Here is a 19,259-nt window from a genome sequence, read left to right as displayed (position 1 = left end):
CGCTGTGTTTGCCACACCTACCTTTTTCATTTCCGTGTGCATAATGTGAAGGCTTGTTCTTGTCAATGCTGTTAAAGCTTTGACTTCGACGGTTAAGACTGGAAGCTCCCTGAACCTTGACGCTGTTGCCTGCAGTTGGCACCCTGGAAGGCCCCGGAAGCCTGAAAGGATAGGATTCTGTATTATTTCAGAGCACAGGATGAGAAGCATGCTGGGCAAGCATTAAATGAGGGTTGAGGCTGTGTGGTCACAGTAATAACAGGAAAAAAAAAAGGCCAGGGTTGACTATTCTTGAACAGTTCAATGCAATAAGTATGAACAGGTTTAACCAGCTTACGTGTCAACATTGATCTGCAGCACATAAATGTGAACGTGTGTGAACATACAATCACTGACATTCCCAGAGTAACAGTCTAAGGACACTATAGGCTCCTTTTACTAAGCTGGACCCTTATGTGGGTCTTTCTTGCATGCTAAGGCCATTTTTTTTAGCACTAATTCTGTGCTAATCAGTTGGAACGCAGTAACGTGGCTGTGCTGCTTAGCGCAAAAATGCCCCCTCTCCAGCCCCAGACACATGTCCTCTGTGTAAAACTTTTGATGATTTTTTAGCGCACGGTTTGTGCACACAGATTGCAAAGTTACTGTGGGATGCCTCTGAGCATCGCACAGTAATCAATCACATGCTGGTGTTTACCAGAGCTTAGTCAAAGGAGGGCCCTGTGTTCCAAAAGTACAAAGATTAGGGGACACTCAAGGAAGTTACATGGAAACACTTTTAAATATTTTTTCACTCAATGAACAGTTAAGCTCTGGAACTCTTTGCCGGAGGATGTGGTTATCGGTGGTTAGCATATCTGGGTTTAAAAAAAAAAAAGGTTTGGACAAGTTCCTGGAGGAAAAGTCCATAGTTTGCTATTGAGACAAACATGGGGAAAGCCACTGTTTGCCCCGGGGTTGATAGCGTGGAATGTTGCTACTGTTGGGGATTCCAGAATGTTACTACTCTTTGGCTTTCTGCCAGGTACTTGTGACTTGGATTGGCCACTGCTGGAAACAGGATACTGGGCCAGATGGACCATTGGTCTGACCCAGTATGGCTATTCTTATGTTCTTATGTAAGGCAAGAGGATGACTATATTTAAGCAAGTCTAAGACCTACCCAAAAATTTCAAAGCAGGCTGCAGACCTATGAACAGACTATAACTAAATTATTATACCTATAACCTTAATAGAACACAACTCATTTGAATTAGCTCAGTTTCATTACCATTGTCTTTATGTCAAATTCATAAATGTCTCCAATAAATACAAGGAAAATATATAAAAGTGTGTGTGCCTTGCAAAAGTCTTCTACGGTCTAAAAATATACAATTCAACATGCATTAAAATATGAGCTTGTTTCACTGATCTATACAACACACTCTGCACTTCAAATGTGAAAGAATAATTATAGAGATATTCCAAAAATACTTAAAAGAATAATAACCAAAAGTTTACACACCCTATCACATAGCAAAAATTGCTTTAACAAGGCCCAAAGTTAAAAAGTGTGTCCAATCACACTACCTGTGTTGACTCAAATACACCTGAATGAGGAAATCAAACTGTTTCTGTTGTATAAGTAAATCTGAAGCAAAGGTCTAAACATACTCAACACAGAGCTGCCAAAACAAAGTCTGCAATAAAATTATTCAGGGGTACAAGACTGTGATAAGGCTATAAGAAAATTTAATTGGGTGTCTGAATACCCCTTGGGGTTACTGTCAGGTCCGTTATTGTAAAGTACAACCCATTATTATCTATTTGAGATGGTATGCATGTGGGGCGAATGAGGGGGATTGATCTGAGAGAGTTGGAATGTTTATTTATGTTTGTGGCAGTACTGTTTCAACTGTATCTTCACGTATTGTTTTACTGATGTCATTCACCACATAACACGTTTTCAGGAAATGTGGTTTACAAATATAAGTAAATAAATATATAAATGACGCTTTCTCACCAATGTCGGTAGCTCTGGGTTAAGGAAATTGAGTGAGGGAAATTGCTCTGAGGCCTGAGATTAAAAGAACTACAGAGGGTCTCTGGTTGACACTGAGAAAAATGTTAACCTCTTCAACAACTTCAAGACTACTCCATAAACGTGGTCTGTATGGCAGGGTGGCAAGAAGGAAGCCACTGCTCAAGAAAAGTCATGTGAAGGGCATGTGCCTAGATTTAGGTGCTAGGAAAGTGCCTAACTGAAGCCTAATCTCCAAGGAAAAATAGGCAATTGGTTTTCTTTAAAAAAAAATACTAGCTTAAGTGGCTGAAACATGCCTGTATTTAAGGAGTGAACTATTATACCAGCTATTGAGTTGGTGTAAATGCTCGCGCCAACATTATGAGATTTAATAATCTAACCTGGTTGATATTCAAAATGATTTAACCAGCCAGAAATAGCTGCTGATCAGTTAAAAATGCTTGTTCAGAGCTATGCGTTAATTTTCAGCAGAATTAGAAAAGGTTCAAAGAAGAGCAACCAAAATGATAAAGTGGATGGAACTCCTCTCGTATGAGGAAAGGCTAAAGAGGTTATGGCTCTTCAGCTTGGAAAAGAGATGGTTGAGGGGGGGGGGGGGGGTACGATTGAGGTCTACAAAATCCTGAGTGGTGTAGAACGAGTATAAGTGAATCGATTTTTTTTTACTCGTTCTAAAATTACAAAGACTAGGGGACACTCACGGAAGTTACATGGAAATAATTTTAAAACAAATAGGAGGAAATATTTTTTCACTCGACGAATAAATTAAGCTCTGGAACTCTTTGCTGGAGGATGTGGTAACAGCGGATAGTGTAAGTGGGTTTAAAAAAAAAGTTTGGACAAGTTCCTGGAGGAAACGTCTACATAGTCTGCTGTTGAGACAGACATGGGGAAGCTACTGCTTGCCCTGGGATTGGTAGCATGGAATGTTACTACTCTTTGGGATTCCGGAATGTTGAAACTATTTGGGGGGTTCTGGAATGTTGCCGGTACTCGGGTTTCTGCAGGAACTTGTGACCTCGATTGGCCACTGTTGGAAATAGGAAACTGGGCTAGATGAACCATGGTTCTGACCCAGTATGGCTATTCTTGTGTTCTTATGGTTATCACTGCTGAAAATGAGTGAAAACCAGCTATTTTGGAGGCGTTCCTGGGGCGGAGTCAGAACATGGCCGATTAAATGCCAATATTCAGCACTTAACCAGCCAGTGTAATCACATACATGGAAATGTATTTATTTTTTTTATTTTTGTTACATTTGTACCCTATGCTTTCCCACTCATGGCAGGCTCAAAGTGGCGGGCAATGGAGGGTTAAGTGACTTGCTCAGAGTCACAAGGAGCTGCCTGTGCCGGGAATCGAACTCAGTTCCTCAGTTCCCCAGGACCAAAGTCCACCACCCTAACCACTAGGCCACTCCTCCCCCTATGCATAAACATAGTCCTATCTTTATGTGGCAACCCCATGGCCTCTTAAGTTCTGAATATCGACTTAACTGGCACCACCTAAACTGGATATTCAACATGGTCCAGCATTGAATATTGCGGAATAACGCCGGTGGCAGTCAGCAAAAACACTGAATATTTACTCCATGCGTAAGTATGCCCCCACCCATACCACCTATGTGAACACCTACCCATATACTATGCATCAACATATCTAAATGTGTATATACGGAATACAACTTAGCCAGAAACTCTTTACATACACACATACATGACTAGAATATTGGCAATGACAAACTTTCTTACCATCTGAACTAGATGGTTCCGTACAGAATTACTCCCATGATATGTAACATAGCATTCGCAAAGAAGCTCTTAGGAATAAAATGGGCTTTAGTAAAAAGAGGTCACTTGCCTTGCATAATTTTGAAAACGAGTTATCTTTTGGCCATGGATTTAATATCTGCAAAGTCTGAAAGAGTAGAAATTTCCAGTGGGAAAAAAACCAAAGCAGATCTTTTTGCAGAAAGGACTTGGGAACATTTCTTCCAAGTTGCTAACCTTAAAATCTGGGGGGAGGGGGGAAAAAATCCTTCTACGTTTTTCTATCCTTTTCCAGAATCCACAAGAATGTAAAATCCTGGATGGCCTGTAAGATCGATGTACAAAGCTGCACTAAAGGTCACATCTACATTATGGTGAGTTAAGTTTGTTGTCCATTGGCATATTTATCAATTTTAATATACATTCTTTACCTATTGTGAGCACCTGTGTAAAATCTCTGCACAAACAGTGGAATAACAATATAAATGAGCTTATTACCTATAAACACGTACCTATGTAACACGTTAAAATAATAAGATGTTAACAGACAGCCATTTTGCAAGAAACTTAACTATGCCTCACAGAAGTATAGTTAAGATTTTTTTGCGGTAAGGACATCGTTATCACAAGAATTTTAACCTCCCTATTTATCACTAAAGATAGTATCGTGGTATAACGGCCCTTGTTATCACATTAGTACATTAGCCTCCTTTGGGGGGAGGGGGGGGTTGTGTTTTGTTTTTACATTTTTCCACGTACTTCTGGCCTAAGTTAAATCTGACCCACGATATACTGTACCACAGTAAATGACAGCTGATAAAGATCAACTGGGCCAGCTGGTCTGACCACTTGAAATTCTTCCTCTCTGTTCTCGTACTGCTCTGGATAGTTGTACATTCAAATTCACATATCCAAAACATCGGAGTGGCCTAGTGGTTAGGGTGGTGGACTTTGGTCCTGGGGAACTGAGTTTGATTCCCGGCACAGGCAGCTCCTTGTGACTCTGGGCAAGTCACTTAACCCTCCGTTGCCCCATGTAAGCCGCATTGAGCCTACCATGAGTGGGAAAGCGCGGGGTACAAATGTAACAAAAATAAAAAAAATAATAAAATCACCGACCTTCTTCCCTCCTTGTCCCTCTCCTCCAACTCTCCAATCTCCCCCTACCATTTATCCCAGCATGTCCAGACCCTGCTGCTGTGCTAGGCTGTAACTTCACCATCAGGCAACATCAGGCTATGCCATTTTCTTATTTGCAATCTATGTGACAATCACCCAATCCAAGTTTTTCATTTTCGACAGTAAAGCACTCCACAGACATGACTGGAATCCTAAATTCATACATACGTGTAATACAATTTCTAGACATTGGAACGCAAGTACTGAGTATCTATTAGCAATACATACTGTCCTTAGACCCAGGGAAATAGAATGTTCCGGTAATAACATTTGTGATGGCTATCATTTTTCTTATTCCATGAGTTAAAGCTTAATATTAAAGCCCACCGTATTTTGTCTGTCTTCTGCTGCCACCATCTGACATTTAGTGAGTACTGTTTCATGAGACATTCACTTCTCAAAAACCAGAGGAGCCCAAGCCGTTTCTTCGCTGGCCTTAAAAGCAGGTCACAGATGTACTGAATTAGTCCCATGCAAATGTCTCACCTACAACCTTGTTTGCTGACCCTTATGTTACCGAGACCTTCAGATACTAAAGGCTGCTCAATACCTGTCCCATGTCTGTCTGGCAGGCAAATGGTAACAGTGGCTGAAAATCTTTCATGATATCATCACCTAAAAATACCCTTCTGCTGGGCAGCTGCTAGGCAAAAATGTGCCCCAGGCAAGGGCTGCTTTCAGCAGCCACTTCCCTTTGGGTTACTATGCTTACCAACCAGCCAACTGACTCAACAGGGTGGCAATGGTGCTCGCAGCCCCTCTCACCTCTGCCCCCAATCGGTTTATCGCCTAGGATGGTTGCCCTTCTTGCTCACCCCTCTGCAACACATGCAGTAGCAAACTGCTAGGACACATCAAACACGTTATATTTTAAAAACAGACTTTAATTTGCTAATTAACCATCTCATCCCCTTTCTTAACACCCTGGAAGCATAAAGATATCACAACAACTGTAATGTCGTCACCAGGACTACCCACTACACGAACAGACTTCCTGAGCCAAGCTCCATCTCTGGCTGTCTTCAAATCTAGGCTAAACCTAAAATCCACCTTTTTGATGCTGTTTTTAACTCCTAACCCTTACTCACTTGTTCAGTACCCATGTTTTATCATTCCCACCTTAGTAATTCCCGTATCGCTTATTTGTCCTGTTTGTCTGTCCTAATTAGATTGTAAGCTCTGTCGAGCAGGGACTGTCTCTTCATATTCAAGTGTACAGCGCTGCGTACGTCTAGTAGCGCTATAGAAATAAGCAGTAGTAGTCTTTGGGATTCTGGAATCTTGCTACTCTTTGGGATTCCGGAATCTTGCTACTCTTTGGGATTCTGCACAGAACTTTATACTCTTTGGGATTCCAGAATCTTGCTACTCTTTGGGATTCTGCACAGAACTTTGTACTCTTTGGGATTCCAGAATCTTGTTACTCTTTGGGATTCTGCACAGAACTTTGTACTCTTTGGGATTCCGGAATCTTGCTACTCTTTGGGATTCTGCACGGAATCTTGCTACTCTTTGGGATTCCGGAATCTTGCTACTCTTTGGGATTCCGGAATCTTGCTACTCTTTGGGATTCTGCACGGAATCTTGCTACTCTTTAGGATTCCAGAATCTTGCTACTCTTTGGGATTCTGCACGGAATCTTGCTGCTCTTTAGGATTCCAGAATCTTGCTACTCTTTGTCCTTATCTCTTATTTGTCCTTTTTGTTTGTCTTGATTAGATTGTAAGCTCTGTTGAGCAGGGACTGTCTCTTCATGTCCAATATACAGTGCTGTGTATGTCTAGTAGCACTACAGAAATGATAAGTAGTAGTAGTAGTAGTAAAAGAATATAAAAATGCAAATAAATCCATAAAGGATTCCAGATACTGTGTTGCTGGAGAACTTTTGCCTGGCACCTTATATGCTGCCTGAGGCCCTCCCATGCGTTAAGGGCTTCATATTTAAGGGCTTGTGCCATTACTTGTTTTCTAGGCTCCTGGTGGCCAGCAGCCTGCACTCTTCCCCTTTCTAACCTTTCAGCAAAGCCTAGAGCTGACTGCCCCTGCATTCATTCTGTCCTTGGCTGTCTGACCCCAGCAATTCCTGCAATAATCTCTTCCCTCACCCTCCACCCTGAAGAGTGCTTTAAAACAAACTTAAAAATCCATTTGCTTTCTCTCATTACCCTAATCCAATAGGCCGCAGGAGTCCTGCAGCCGTCTGTCAAAGGTAATGGAAAGGAAAGAAAGAGGAAGGCAGGCGTGACGCGACACACCGCTGGGTCTTGCCTCTATTTAAAGCACCTCGGCACAAGATCTCAGCAATACAGACCAAATTAATCACGCAACTACTTGACTCCATGTTCTCTACATTGTTTTTATTCCATCGTCTTTAGAATTAATCTGTTTTTCAAAGTGTCAGGTGGGTCATTTAAGCTTGCCAGGACTGGTCCTCAGGACCCTTGGCCAGTCTTGGATTCCGAGGTAATCATAATAGGCAAATGAATACAAACACTGTGTGCCTTATGAATGCTTTTTATAAGTATCCACTGTCAGCTAGCACATTTGCTTATTTCCGATCTGACGAAGAAGGGCAACCTTCGAAAGCTAATCAAGAAATGTATTAAGTTATGTCCAATAAAAAAGGTATCATCTTATTTTCTTTTCCATGTTTTATTTTGTTTGATTTCTATAGATTCTACATGGAATGTTGCTATTCCACTAGCAACATTCCATGTAGAAGTCGGCCCTTGTAGATCAGCAATGTGGCCGCTCAGGACGTACGTGCAGGACGTCAGACTCACAGAAACAGAAGCCTGCGCAGCCTTCTACATGGAATGTTGCTAGTGGAATAGCAACATTCCATGTAGAATGTCCAATAGTAGCAACATTCCATGTAGAATCTCCAATAGTATCTATTTTACTGTCATAGTAATGCTTGAATGTTTTCACTTATATACACTGTCAGCTGGCGCATTTGCTTATTTCCGATCTGAGGAAGAAGGGCAACCTTCGAAAGCTAATCAAGAAATGTATTAAGTTATGTCCAATAAAAAAAGGTATCATCTTATTTTCTTTTCCATGTTTTATTTTGTTTGATTTCTATAGATTCTACATGGAATGTTGCTATTCCACTAGCAACATTCCATGTAGAAGTCGGCCCTTGTAGATCAGCAATGTGGCCGCTCAGGACGTACGTGCAGGACGTCAGACTCACAGAAACAGAAGCCTGCGCAGCCTTCTACATGGAATGTTGCTAGTGGAATAGCAACATTCCATGTAGAATGTCCAATAGTAGCAACATTCCATGTAGAATCTCCAATAGTATCTATTTTACTGTCATAGTAATGCTTGAATGTTTTCACTTATATACACTGTCAGCTAGCGCATTTGCTTATTTCCGATCTGAGGAAGAAGGGCAACCTTCGAAAGCTAATCAAGAAATGTATTAAGTTATGTCCAATAAAAAAGGTATCATCTTATTTTCTTTTCCATGTTTTATTTTGTTTGATTTCTATAGATTCTACATGGAATGTTGCTATTCCACTAGCAACATTCCATGTAGAAGTCGGCCCTTGTAGATCACCAATGTGGCCGCGCAGGCTTCTGCTTCTGTGAGTCTGACGTCCTGCACGTACGTGCAGGACGTCAGACTCACAGAAACAGAAGCCTGCGCAGCCTTCTACATGGAATGTTGCTAGTGGAATAGCAACATTCCATGTAGAATCTCCAATAGTAGCAACATTCCATGTAGAATCTCCAATGGTATCTATTTTACTGTCATAGTAATGCTTGAATGTTTTCACTTATATACACTGTCAGCTAGCACATTTGCTTATTTCCGATCTGAGGAAGAAGGGCAACCTTCGAAAGCTAATCAAGAAATGTATTAAGTTATGTCCAATAAAAAAGGTATCATCTTATTTTCTTTTCCATGTTTTATAAGTATCCAGAAAGCCAGATCTGTTGGGAGAGTCTCAAGCCTCACATTAGGCTTCAGGCGATACTGTTTTAGGAGGGAGACTGAATAATTATCAATCCGAGTGACTCACTTTTGCTGTGTGATGAGACAGCTTAGAACTGTCACCAATAAATGACGTTTTAAGAAAGGATTCTGCCAGATACATGAGACCTGGATTGGCCACTATTGGAAACAGGATACTGGGCTTGATGGACCATTGGACTGACCCAGTATGGCTATTCTTATGTTCTTATATTATGATCTTTTAAAATGTATGTATTGGAGCACACAGGAACAACAAACGAACAGGAAGAACCTCCACGTAGGAAGTCCAATCAAATAAAAGTAGAAGGTAGGCAATGGACACTCCAACACAGGAACTGGTGCTTAAAAGATGCTTTATTAAGTGTTAGTACAGCAGGAAAGGCTGAAGCGGCTAGGGCTCTTCAGCTTGGAGAAAAGACGGCTGAGGGGAGATATGATAGAGGTCTATAAAATAACGAGTGCAGTGGAACGGGTAGACGTGAATCATTTGTTTACTCTTTCCAAAAATACTAGGACTAGGGGGCATGTGAAGTAGTAAATTTAAACAAATCGGAGACATGTAATTCAACTCTAGAATTAGTTGCCAAAGAATGTGATAAAGGTGGTTAGCTTAGCAGGGTTTAAAAAAAAGGTTTGGACAGCTTCCTAAAGGAAAAGTCCATAGACCATTATTAAAATGGACTTGGGGAAAATCCACTGCATATTTCTGGGATAAGCAGCATAAAATGTATTGAGCTTTTTTGGGGATCTTGCCAGGCATTTGTGACCTGGATTGGCCACTGTTGGAAACAGGATGCTGGGCTTGATGGACTTTTGGTCTGTCCCAGTGTGGCAATACTTATGTACTTAGGACCCGACACGGTCCATGTTTCAGCCTAACATTTTGTTAACGCCTTCGGGTTTTGCTGGATGTTTGAACTGAGTTTTGGACGGAGCTTCCTGAACAGTTTTATCTATATCAGTTTGATTATTATTGTGACCGCTGAGGTAGGCGTTTTATTACACCAAAACACAGACTGTGTCGGGTCCTGCTGTACTAGCACTTAATAAAGCATTTTTTAAGCACCGGTTCCTGTGCTGGGGTGTCCACTGTCCACCCTCTACTTTTATTTGATTGTATTGGAGCACACATCATCCATCCTTTTTACTCACGGACTCGGCACCAGTTTCAAATGATCACTTACACCTACTTTCTGTGTGGATAGATTTCTGCTTCAAAGGTCCACAGACAGAACTGGAAATGCAACTTGTGTGTGTAATCCGCCCCAGCCAAAACACTCTTCAGAAACACCTCCCCTCAATAAAGAGTTTTTTTTAGAAAGTGAAGGTGCCCAATTTTCAGAAAGTCATTTTACGTGGGTGAAAATCACTCTGAAAACTCCTCTTCCTGTATCAGTACTGGGTTAAAGTTAGAAAGCCCAGGGCTCTGTTGTCCAAAGCAGTTTCCAAAAAAATGGATGGGTTCCAGTAAAGTACAATTTGGATAGTCTGATTCAGCCTTTTCCTGTGACTAAGCTTCCTGATAAGGGACTACTTACAGCACGTATGGACTGACTTCAAATTGTTTCCGTGTTCAAAGAACATTTTTTAACATTGCTAAGTAGCCAACTCATCATTGTCCGCAGAGCAGGCAGCTGCCAGAACTCTAGGCAGTACAGCTAACGTCTATAAAACACAAGACATATGGATTTACTTAGTGTCTGCGCTGTCTGTGGAAGACGACCCCACATTCATGAACTCGATTTGAGGAGCACTAGAATGCAGTAAATTAGATATCAACTGACCTAGTAGTCTTTTTTTGACTGGTTGCAATCCCACTGTGATTAGACTGAGTTGCATATCTGGCTGTCAGACTGCGTAAGAAGAAACAAAGAAATTAAAGTCAAGGACTCATTGGAAAATGCACAGAAAAGCACAAGACTTACCAGCAAACGACGACATGAGAAGATGGGATAGAACTTGTGAGCATTCAAAAAACACAAACTCAAATTAACATTCAAATTATGAATTAATGCAAATGAGCTGTTGAGGAAAATGCATTAACAGGCTGGAAACACGATGCACATAGAAGACAAAGACATCATGATCTTTACCGACACTGGATAAAGGTCACCATTTCCCCTCGTCTTGTTAACCCAGCTGTTACAACTGCAATAAGCAGACAAGTCAACATTCAGATGCCGTGGTCAGCGTCCCATAAACGCTGGCTGCGGCATTTCAATGTATTCCATAGGTTCAGCATTGCTATCTGGACAGCGAATGGCGCTCAATATACATATTCAGCTGTGACTACTGCTAGCTCTACAATTGTATAAAATGGCGCCTAGAGGTAAGCATCACTTGGTCATATCAAAGGCTCCATTAATTGACAGTTAGGCGCCTATATGCAATAGGCACTATTCTATGAGGTAATGCCTAACTGAAAGGGGTGTGTACACATGGACAAGACCATGGGCGTGTCTCCCAGGCACACGCATAATTTACAGAATGCTACAAACTACACATGCCACTCGGTGAACGTAAGCACGCCAACTTATGCCTGCAACTGACATGGAGTAAGAGGGTGCACGTAAAGACGGGCACGTCAATGCCTTCTTGTACCAGTGTTCTATAATGGAATCTTAGCACAATGAATTGGTGCTAAGCTCTGGAGCGCCTAGACTCAGACGGCAAATTATAGAATTACCGCCTATGCAATTTAAGTTCAGACAGCCATTTTGCTGGCCTAACTTTCTCCGCATAAATATCAGAAGAGCAACTGAATATCCTATCCATAGAGTTGGTCTTCCCTAGTACTATCCCTAGAACACCGATTATCTGAACGCCGATCATCAGGATGTCCAATTATCCGGACCAGCATCGCCACCCCCCCCCCCCCCCCCCCGTCTCCATTTCCCACAGATAGTTGAAAACTAAAAATTGCTCATCAGAAGGATGCAGAACCGTCCAGAGGTGAATAGAAAGAAGCCCCCACGAAGCTCCACTGTATTGCGAGTGCCTGCATGCCACGCGTGGTCACGTATACATGCATGCACATCAACGTGAGGTTCGCGCTACTCAGCGGAGCTTCGCGGGTGCCTTCTTTCTATCCAGCTCCAGACGGTGCTGCATCCTTCTGGTGAGCAATTTTAATATTCCAAACTTTTTTCCAATTGTCTGGATTTATGATTATCCAGACCACCCCCTGCAGAGGATAGTCCGGCTAATCAACATTTTACTGTACTGAGATGGTCTGGATAGTGCCGATGAATATTGGCAGATAGAGTACTTCATCTGTATAGTGGATGCTGCTACACAGATTGGTGTTTTTTAAATAACCCATCGATATTTATTTTGCCTATACTAAACTTAAAAAGCAAGGCAAGTCAGAGGGTGTCAACAGCACGGCAAAACAAAGGCAACAAAAGCGAGTTTTACTAGAGACCCAACACGGACAGTGTTTCAGCTTGTAGCCTGCATCAGGGGTCTGAACAGTGGAACTGGTCTCAGATGCAAAGCCTCCAGTTAACAGAGCCTCGTGGTTAATTAGTAGTCTCCCAGTTATAGCAATTGACATAAATAGGATCGCAAAATGCTTCTATAACCACAGGCGACACACCGAAACACAGCCCATATTAGGACTTTCTTCACCTCTTCTTGTGGCCAACTTGACGTCTTTATTTTGTTGTACTAAACTTAAACCTCAACCGTAAACCTATTAATGCATCAGTTCTAAAACTTAGGAAAGTAAAAGGAGACATACCCTACGTTATTACCGGTTAAGGTTCCATTTGGGGTGAAGTTCTATGGCAGAACCAATGCAACATGAATCATATTCTTTGAAACGGGCAGTGGGAAAAAAAATCAGAAAAGTTCCATGTTTCCTTCTGATATCTGATTTTAACATTTACGGTCCACTTTATTATCACATAATCTTTCACATTTATTGCTGCCTACAATGAATTGCTTTCAACACGTCAACACTCTACTTTAAGCCCTGCCAATAAGGCAAGGAAAAACACAGAACAGGAAGCTTCCAGAAGCTTTTGGATGTTAAAGTGCTTAGGAATTTTATAACACCCCCCCCCCCCCCGCCCCAAACGTTGCCAGGCCTTTTCAACACTGTACCAGCACTCCTAGGCTTTGAATACAGTGTACTGCTAAGGAAGCAAGATGAGCTTTGATGAATGCCAGTTAAATGGAACAATCTTTGCTCTTAATGACTGATGTTGCATTGTAAGCTAAAATGACACCTAGAAATTGTTCGTTGTTTATCTCACACTGCTTGAAATGGTCTAGTACGGAACTGAGAACTCTGTAAAGTGACATGAGACAACACCAAAGTCTGATCTTGAGATCTATTTATTACATTTTCCAGGTTAATTTTTCCAAATATGCTGTTTATCTTGCTCTGAACATCTCTCATGGAAAGGTGGATTATAAATTCACCCAATCAGCTGCTTGAGTGATTCATCCCTGCCCCCAAAATATTTACAGGCAGGGATAAAGTTCCAGTCGTAAATACTTTCGTAATCAAAATACTACTACTACTACTACTATTAAACATTTCTATAGCGCTACTAGACTTACGCAGCGCTGTACAAATTAACATGAAAAGACAGTCCCTGCTCAACAGAGCTTACAATCTAAATTGGACAGACAAACAGACAGCTAGGGGTGGGGAAATTGCAGTGGTAGGGGTGATAAGTGAGAGTGTTGAGTAAGAGAGTCATGGTTAGGAGTCGAAAGCAGTAGCAAAGAGGTGGGCTTTAAGCCTAGAGCAGCGAGATAGAAGGAACGGAGCCGGGAGTTAGCAGTGGGGGAGAAGGGGGGACGACAGGAGACTTTTACCCAGCGAACGGAGTTCACGGGGAGGAGTGTAGGGAGAGATGAGAGTGGAAAGGTACTGAGGAGCTGCGGAGTGGATGCATTTGTAGGTCAAAAGGAGAAGTCTGAACCATATGCGGAAGCGGATAGGGAGCCAGTGAAGTGACTTGAGGAGAGGGCTAACATGAGTATAGCGACTCTGGCGGAATATAAGACGCGCAGCAGAGTTTTGGACAGATTGAAGAGGAGATAGATGGCTGAGCGGGAGACCAGCAAGAAGCAAATTGCAGTAGTCTAGGCGAGAGGTTTTAAGGGTGTGGGTAAGGGTTTTGGTAGCGTCCTCGGAGAGGAAAGGGCGAATTTTGTTATTATTATAGAGAAAGAAATGACAGGTTTTGGCAATCTGCTGAATATGAGCACAGAAGGAGAGAGCGGAGTCAAAGATGACTCCACGGTTGCGCGCAGACGGGACAGAGAGGATGAGAGTGTTATCTACCGAAATAGAGAACGGGGGGAGAGGAGAGGCAGGTTTAGGGGGAAAGAGGAGAAGCTCGGTTTTGGTCATGTTTAGTTTCAGGTGGCGGCGAGACATCCAGGCAGCGATGTCAGACAGGCAGGCCGATACTTTGGTCTGGAATATGGGGAAATAATGGGGAAAGAGAGAGAGAGGCAAGGCACACAGATGTTCTATGAATTATTTACCTGCACATATATGCACCTTTCCTTCCCCCTCCCGGCCTTGGTTCTCTATACTATGCCTTATGACGTCAAGGAAAATCTCTCCCATGCACCTTCATTATGGGATACCTTCCAAACTAGGCCAGTAAGTATACTGTTAACATATGACCTCTTACTAACCACTATGGTCTAGTCAAGGAGTTCTACTTAAGCACAGATATTTTCCAGTTATATTGGTCTAACATTATGGAATAAGTTGCCAGCAGAGATCATATAAGAACTCAAGTATCTTACAATTTTGGAAGTTATTGAAAATTTGGCTTATCCTACGAGTAACACTGCAGTCAACATTTGGTATGGTAAGCCTTAGGCGACATTGGAAATTGAGGTGGGTTTATGACAAACAGGCTGATTATTGGGGTTGATGTAATACTGGTATTTTAAGGTTATTTTCATGATTTATGAAATAGGTTGTTTATGTGTTATTATCACCTTGGATAATTTCTTATATTAGCTGGAAGGCAATTTATAAATTATTTTAAACAAACAAACCTTCTCTTATGATATATAGCACAGAAGAAACCTGGTAGACTGATATTTAAATAGTTCCTTATCTCAAAAGGGATCCCTGCACATTGGTATACAGAATTTGGGGGTTCCATGCTGTGGCCAAATCTGCACAGTCCTTGAAGGACAGGAGTTAGATAAGAGGTATGAACTAGGGTAATCTAGAATGAGAAAACATTGCATTCAGGGACGTTATCACATTGATATTCACATATAGGACATGTTATCAGCAGTCATATCTAAACAGAGCAGAGTGGGACCAAGTTGTATATGGATACTGTAACTTAGAAATCCAACTCTTCATGGGATCTACTGTATCTCTTGCATCATACATCAAGCAATAGTTCATTTTGAATTTAAAATATTCTTAAACCTATTTATACTAATGGAAGTCAAGCAGAATATTTAAAACAACAATGAAATAAAAGATGAACAAAACCAGCAAAAGTGAGAAACAGACGTTCAACTAACTGAACTGTTTAAAGAGCAAGTGAAACTTCCACCAAGCCACAGCCGAGAAGATAACATTGCACTTATTTTCCTATCAAAGTCCTCGGCCATTAATCTGATTGCCTTTGAAAGGCTGAAGACGGAATTAATTTTATCTAAGAATGACCCAAGCCAGAGGATTACATGGAATTGAAGCTCGTGCTTTCATGTGTTGTGTTTGCATTCTTTGTAATCTGGGGTATCTTCCATGGAGACGGCACATCTCCCTTCCCGGAATGCTTCCAGGTTTGTGCACATGCTCACATTCACTCAGTGGATCCCAACTATGCAATTCAAGAATCATGATCTGTGAACACAACTAATAAGTACTTGAAAGATATTAATATACAAACAAACCTGTTCCATAGATGTAGGCGCGGTAAAATTAAAGGACATTAACGGAGGTTGCAGAGGAGTAGACTTAGGAGTATCGTCAAGAAATACTTTTTTTTTTTACAGAGAGGGTAATGGACTCCTTGAACACCCTTTCAGGAGAGGCGGTAGAGTCAACGTGGCTGTTGAGGTGTTATGTTGGACAAGAGTAGTGGTTAATGGGAACTAAGGCCAAAGCTGGACAGATTTCTGAAGTCTGTGTCCCGCAAACGATTGAAAGAAGATTCATCAAATCCAGCATGAGGGAACTAAGGCTGATGCTGAAAAGACTTCTATGGTCTGTGTCCTGCAAATGGCAAAAGACAGGTGAAGCTTCAGCAATTCCAGTGTTGTAGATCACCTCTTCTGCTGCGAGAGAGGGTTCTGTGCAGCTCAGGGGGGAACAGGAACAGATCTTGACATATAAATCATATTCGGAAAAACAAAATATGAAAGCGCTAAACCCCTACGAGAAAAGCTACACTGGCTCCCACTCAAAGAACGCATCACGTTCAAAGTATGTACCCTAGTTCACAAAATCACCCATGGCGATGCCCCAGCCTACATGGCAGACCTGATAGACTTACCACCCAGGAATGCCAAAAGATCATCCCGTACATTCCTTAATCTGCACTTCCCCAGTTGCAAAGGTCTAAAATACAAGCTAACGCATGCGTCAAACTTTTCCTACTTGAGTGCACAGCTATGGAACGCATTGCCGCGTAACTTAAAAACGATCTACGAACTAACTAATTTTTGCAAACTTCTGAAGACCCACCTCTTTAATAAGGCATACCACAAAGATCAACACATGTTAATATAACACATCTCCTCCTACCTATACTCAGAACTGTTTTCATTTACCTGCTTGTCAAAATTTTTTACTACGCCATTTAAGATCTTTATGTAACAATAATTGTCTATTTTCTAAACTATTTCCATCCAGATCGATACATTGTAAGCCACATTGAGCCTGCAAAAAGGTGGGAAAATGTGGGATACAAATGCAATAAATAAATAAATTGAATACTGTCAGCAAGACTTGGGGATGACATATAGTTAAAACCAAGTCTCCATCGTGTTTGGCTGCCTATATGGCTGTCAACCCATGTTTAAGCATGGATGGCTGGGGTCCCACACAGATTGGCGAGCCACCTTGTTGGGCAGACTGGATGGACCGAATGGGTCTTTATTGCTGTCATTTACTGTTCCTGTGATCATAAATATCTGGGATCTGACAGGCACTTGTGACCTGGATTGACCAATGTTGGAAACAAGATACTGAGTTAGATGGACCTGTGGTCTGACCCAGTCTGGGAATTCTTAAGTTCAAGCAAACCATGATTTACTGGCCAAACGTTTCACGACTATAACCCATAGTTTTCAAATTTAAGACTGACCCAGCTCTACTTAAAGCAACTGCTTTTGGGGCCAGCTGGAAGCTGCAGGAAATAAGTTATTTAACTGTATATTCTGTTCATGATTTATGTTGTCTTTCATCACAGGGAATTAAATTTACTAACAACTCAACTAATACAGTGGGAAAGATTTTAGCTTGGATATATGAAAGCCATAGTTCTTACATTACACAGAATTATTTAGAATTGTTTTATTGTCCTGGTGAAATGCTAGGATTGAAAGGACAGCTGAAACTCTTTTTAAGTTTAAAGCTACACTGGTTGTGGAATAGAATTTACATCAGTAGCCGGAGGGGATGTGCATTCATTTGAAACATTTCCTATGTGTCATGTCGTTAGCAAATGAAAATGAGCACACAAAAAAAATCGCAAAACTTTGTGGGGATTTTTTTTGTGTGTGCAGCCAACAGGACATGCTGTTCTGAAAGAGTACACAATATTTGCAAAGAGTTTGGGCTCCTTTCCAGTAGTACATGCAGTGGTGTGCTGGAGCGGGCTCTCACGGGCTCGCGAGAGCCGTTTGTTAAGTTTTTAAGAATTTTGGGAGCCGGTTGTTAAAGTAGGCCTCCCCATGGCTATTCTAACAACTGACTCCCAAAATGTAGGCTTGGGCCCCCTCCTGAATTCTCTTTTACTTTGCTGGCAGTGATGCTGGCCCCACCAGCCAAGTAAATAGACTGCTGCTGCTCCCTGCTCCTTGTTTCTGACTCTGAGCATCAGGCTGGGACTTTTCATGCAAGCGCAAGAAGGTTCCATCATGCTGCTCAGAGCCAGAAACAAGCAGCAGAGAATGGTGGCAGTCCGTTTATTGGCTGGTGGGGCTCGGCAAAGGTATGCCTAGCGTGCCCGCACAAGGGAGGGGAGAGAGAGGCATGCATTCCCCCCTCCCCCCAAATTTCAGGGCCGGCTATGTCCAGAGAGAGAGAGCCTGTTGTTAAAAATTTACCAGCACACCCCTGAGTACATGCATGCACAATATCTAGATTGTAAGCTCTTTGAGCAGGGACTGTCTTCTATGTATGGTGTACAGCGCTGCGTATGCCTTGTAGCGCTATAGAAATGATAAGTAGATAGATTGCACATGCATGTACTATCAAGAAAGTGCGCACCCCTTACAACATAAGCGGGGGGGAGAAAAAAAACACACAAAATGAACATCGCGAGAAATACCACGGGAAACAACACGAAATGAAAACTGTCTTCTCAAGTAGCTAGTCATATGCAGTGCATTTTTTCTAGCAAAAAAGGTGCCGGTACTCAAATGCCAGGCCACCCTTCAGGGGTGGGGTGATCACTGAGGGACCCACCCCACAATAGCCAGACCTCCCTGCAACCAGTCACAGAATCTATGACAAGGCAGAATTTGTATGTAGAGCCTGAGCTCTTTCATTAAAATATGAGGACCATGGGTTAATTTTAGAAGACAATGGAAAAGGTGCCGGTACTCAGTACCCCCAAGTACCCCCTCAAAAAAAGCCCTGGTCATATGCACCATAAGAAATGAAAACGGTAACAGATTTCAAACACGCGTGGGATAAACATAAAGGAATCCTGTTCAGAAGGAATGGATCCTCAGGAGCTTAGCCGAGATTGGGTGGCAGAGCCTGCGGTGGGAGGCGGGGCTGGTGGTTGGGAGGCGGGGATAGTGCTGGGCAGACTTATACGGTCTGTGCCCTGAAGAGGACAGGTACAAATCAAAGTAGGGTGTACACAAAAAGTAGCAAATATGAGTTTATCTTGTTGGGCAGACTGGATGGACCATGCAGGTCTTTTTCTGCCGTCATTTACTATGTTACTAAATAACAATCTATTAGCACCTTTTCTTGTATTTTATATATTTATTTATTGCATTTGTATCCCACATTTTCCCACCTATTTGCAGGCTCAATGAGGCTTACATTATGCCGTTGTGGCGATCGCCATTTCCGGGATGAGAAATACAGAGTGGTATTGCCTTAAAGTTCATATCTAAT

General features: G+C 42.0%; 1 protein-coding gene across 6 annotated transcripts in view; it reads right to left on the bottom strand.

Annotated features, from left to right (window-relative positions):
* Window positions 1–19,259, bottom strand: part of NAV3 (neuron navigator 3) — a 454,524-nt gene that overhangs the window by 149,254 nt on the left and 286,011 nt on the right. For all 6 annotated transcript variants that reach the window (XM_030214020.1, XM_030214022.1, XM_030214018.1 and 3 more), the window contains exons 6-7: window positions 10,741–10,809; window positions 22–161 (exon numbers count right to left, since the gene is read on the bottom strand). In XM_030214020.1, coding sequence (XP_030069880.1) covers window positions 22–161; window positions 10,741–10,809 — 209 coding nt within the window. The remainder of the gene's footprint in view (window positions 1–21; window positions 162–10,740; window positions 10,810–19,259) is intronic.

The sequence above is a fragment of the Microcaecilia unicolor genome, chromosome 9, assembly GCF_901765095.1.
Source record: "Microcaecilia unicolor chromosome 9, aMicUni1.1, whole genome shotgun sequence".
Classification (NCBI taxonomy): domain Eukaryota; kingdom Metazoa; phylum Chordata; class Amphibia; order Gymnophiona; family Siphonopidae; genus Microcaecilia; species Microcaecilia unicolor.
This window is presented reverse-complemented; position numbering and strand designations above follow the sequence as displayed.